This window comes from Sciurus vulgaris, assembly GCF_902686455.1.
Source record: "Sciurus vulgaris genome assembly, chromosome: 5".
Classification (NCBI taxonomy): Eukaryota; Metazoa; Chordata; class Mammalia; order Rodentia; family Sciuridae; genus Sciurus; species Sciurus vulgaris.
In genome coordinates this window covers 79,834,952-79,836,439 of record NC_136465.1, presented here as the reverse complement: position 1 = coordinate 79,836,439, position 1,488 = coordinate 79,834,952, and the positions used below count along the sequence as shown (strand labels likewise).

At 34.9% G+C, this 1,488-nt stretch overlaps 1 protein-coding gene across 1 annotated transcript; it reads left to right on the top strand.

The window, feature by feature from the left end:
- Positions 1 to 218: 218 nt before the first annotated feature.
- On the top strand, positions 219 to 1,151 carry LOC306662247 (taste receptor type 2 member 125-like; the record flags this gene model as incomplete). The annotated part of the gene is made up of 1 exon (XM_079141775.1): positions 219 to 1,151. The coding sequence occupies one exon, from the start codon at positions 219 to 221 to the stop codon at positions 1,149 to 1,151; it is 933 nt and encodes a 310-aa protein (XP_078997901.1).
- Positions 1,152 to 1,488: the final 337 nt, after the last annotated feature.

Below are 1,488 nucleotides of genomic sequence, written 5' to 3'. Positions count from 1 at the left end.
AGCTCAACTGGTCTGTCTTGGAAAATGTAAGCTTTTCATGAAGAAAACTCTTAACTGGTTATTGACAAATCTTGATGTTTGCTTGTTATTACAGATGGGAGTTTTAAAAAGTGAGAATGTTATGAACATTGACGAATCAGATATACCTGGCATTTTAAATGAATGTGTTAAAAAAATCTTCAGCATATACTAGAAATTGGAGCATTATTTTACAAACAATGAATAGTGTTATACAGAACATATTTGGAATAATTTTAAATGTGGAATTTGTAATTGGGATTTTAGGAAATGGATTCATAGCACTGGTGAATTGTGTGGACTGGGTCAAGAGAAGAAAGATCTCTTTAGTTGATCAAATCCTCACTGGTTTGGCACTCTCCAGAATTGGTGTGCTGTGGTCAAACATCATGTATTTACTGATACCTGCACTGTACCCAGGTTTAATGATAAATGGAAACATGGTAAGAATCATTTATAATCCATGGATGGTGACCAACCATTTTAGCCTCTGGCTTGCTACAAGTCTCAGCATCTTTTATTTTCTCAAGATAGCTAATTTTTCTCATTCTCTTTTTCTTTATCTAAGGTGGAGAGTTTCAATAGTTATTTCAGTAACACTGCTGGTGTCTCTGGTTCTCTTGTTTTTAAATATTGTACTTACAAACACAGAAATTGATGTCTGGAATAGTGGATATAAAGGAAACCTGTCTTACAGTTCCAGTTTGAGCAACGTTGCACATCTTTTCAATCTTCTTTTAATCATAAACACTATGTTCATGCTCCCGCCCTTTATTGTGTCCCTGATGACGTTTCTCCTGCTAATCTTCTCCCTGTGGAAACACCTGAAGAGGATGCAGCACAATGCCAGAGGGCCCAGAGATGCCAGCACCACGGCCCACGTGAAAGCCTTGCAAACTGTGATCGCCTTCCTGCTGCTGTATGCCGTTTACTTTCTGTCGCATTTTGTACAAGTTTGGATGTGTATAGAGGGATCTCTGATCCTTTCATTTATCTGGGCTATTAGAACAGCTTTTCCTTCCGGCCACTCATTTGTCCTGATTCTGGGAAATAGTAAGCTGAGACAAGTCTCTCAGTCAGTGCTGTGGTGGCTGAGGTGCAGGTCCAAAGATGTGGAACCAGTGGGTCCCTAAAACATTTTGAGGATTATCTTGTGTATTCTAAAGGAAAATTTGATCATAAGAAATTCTTATATTTATGAATTTATACTTTGTGATTTTTTTGTTGTATGCAACTTTATCAAATTTACAAAATATGTTTGGATTAAGTAGTATTTAACATTTAACAACTTTAGTAAAATATATACAAGTATGTATATTAGAATACTTATAAAAGAAGAATATAAATATATCCTTTGCTTAAATATAAGAACACTTCATAGTAACATTATGTAATTTCTTGTCACTCACTATCCTTAATACTTTAAAATTATTAACCTATAACATATATGTGCATGTGAGACATATAAAA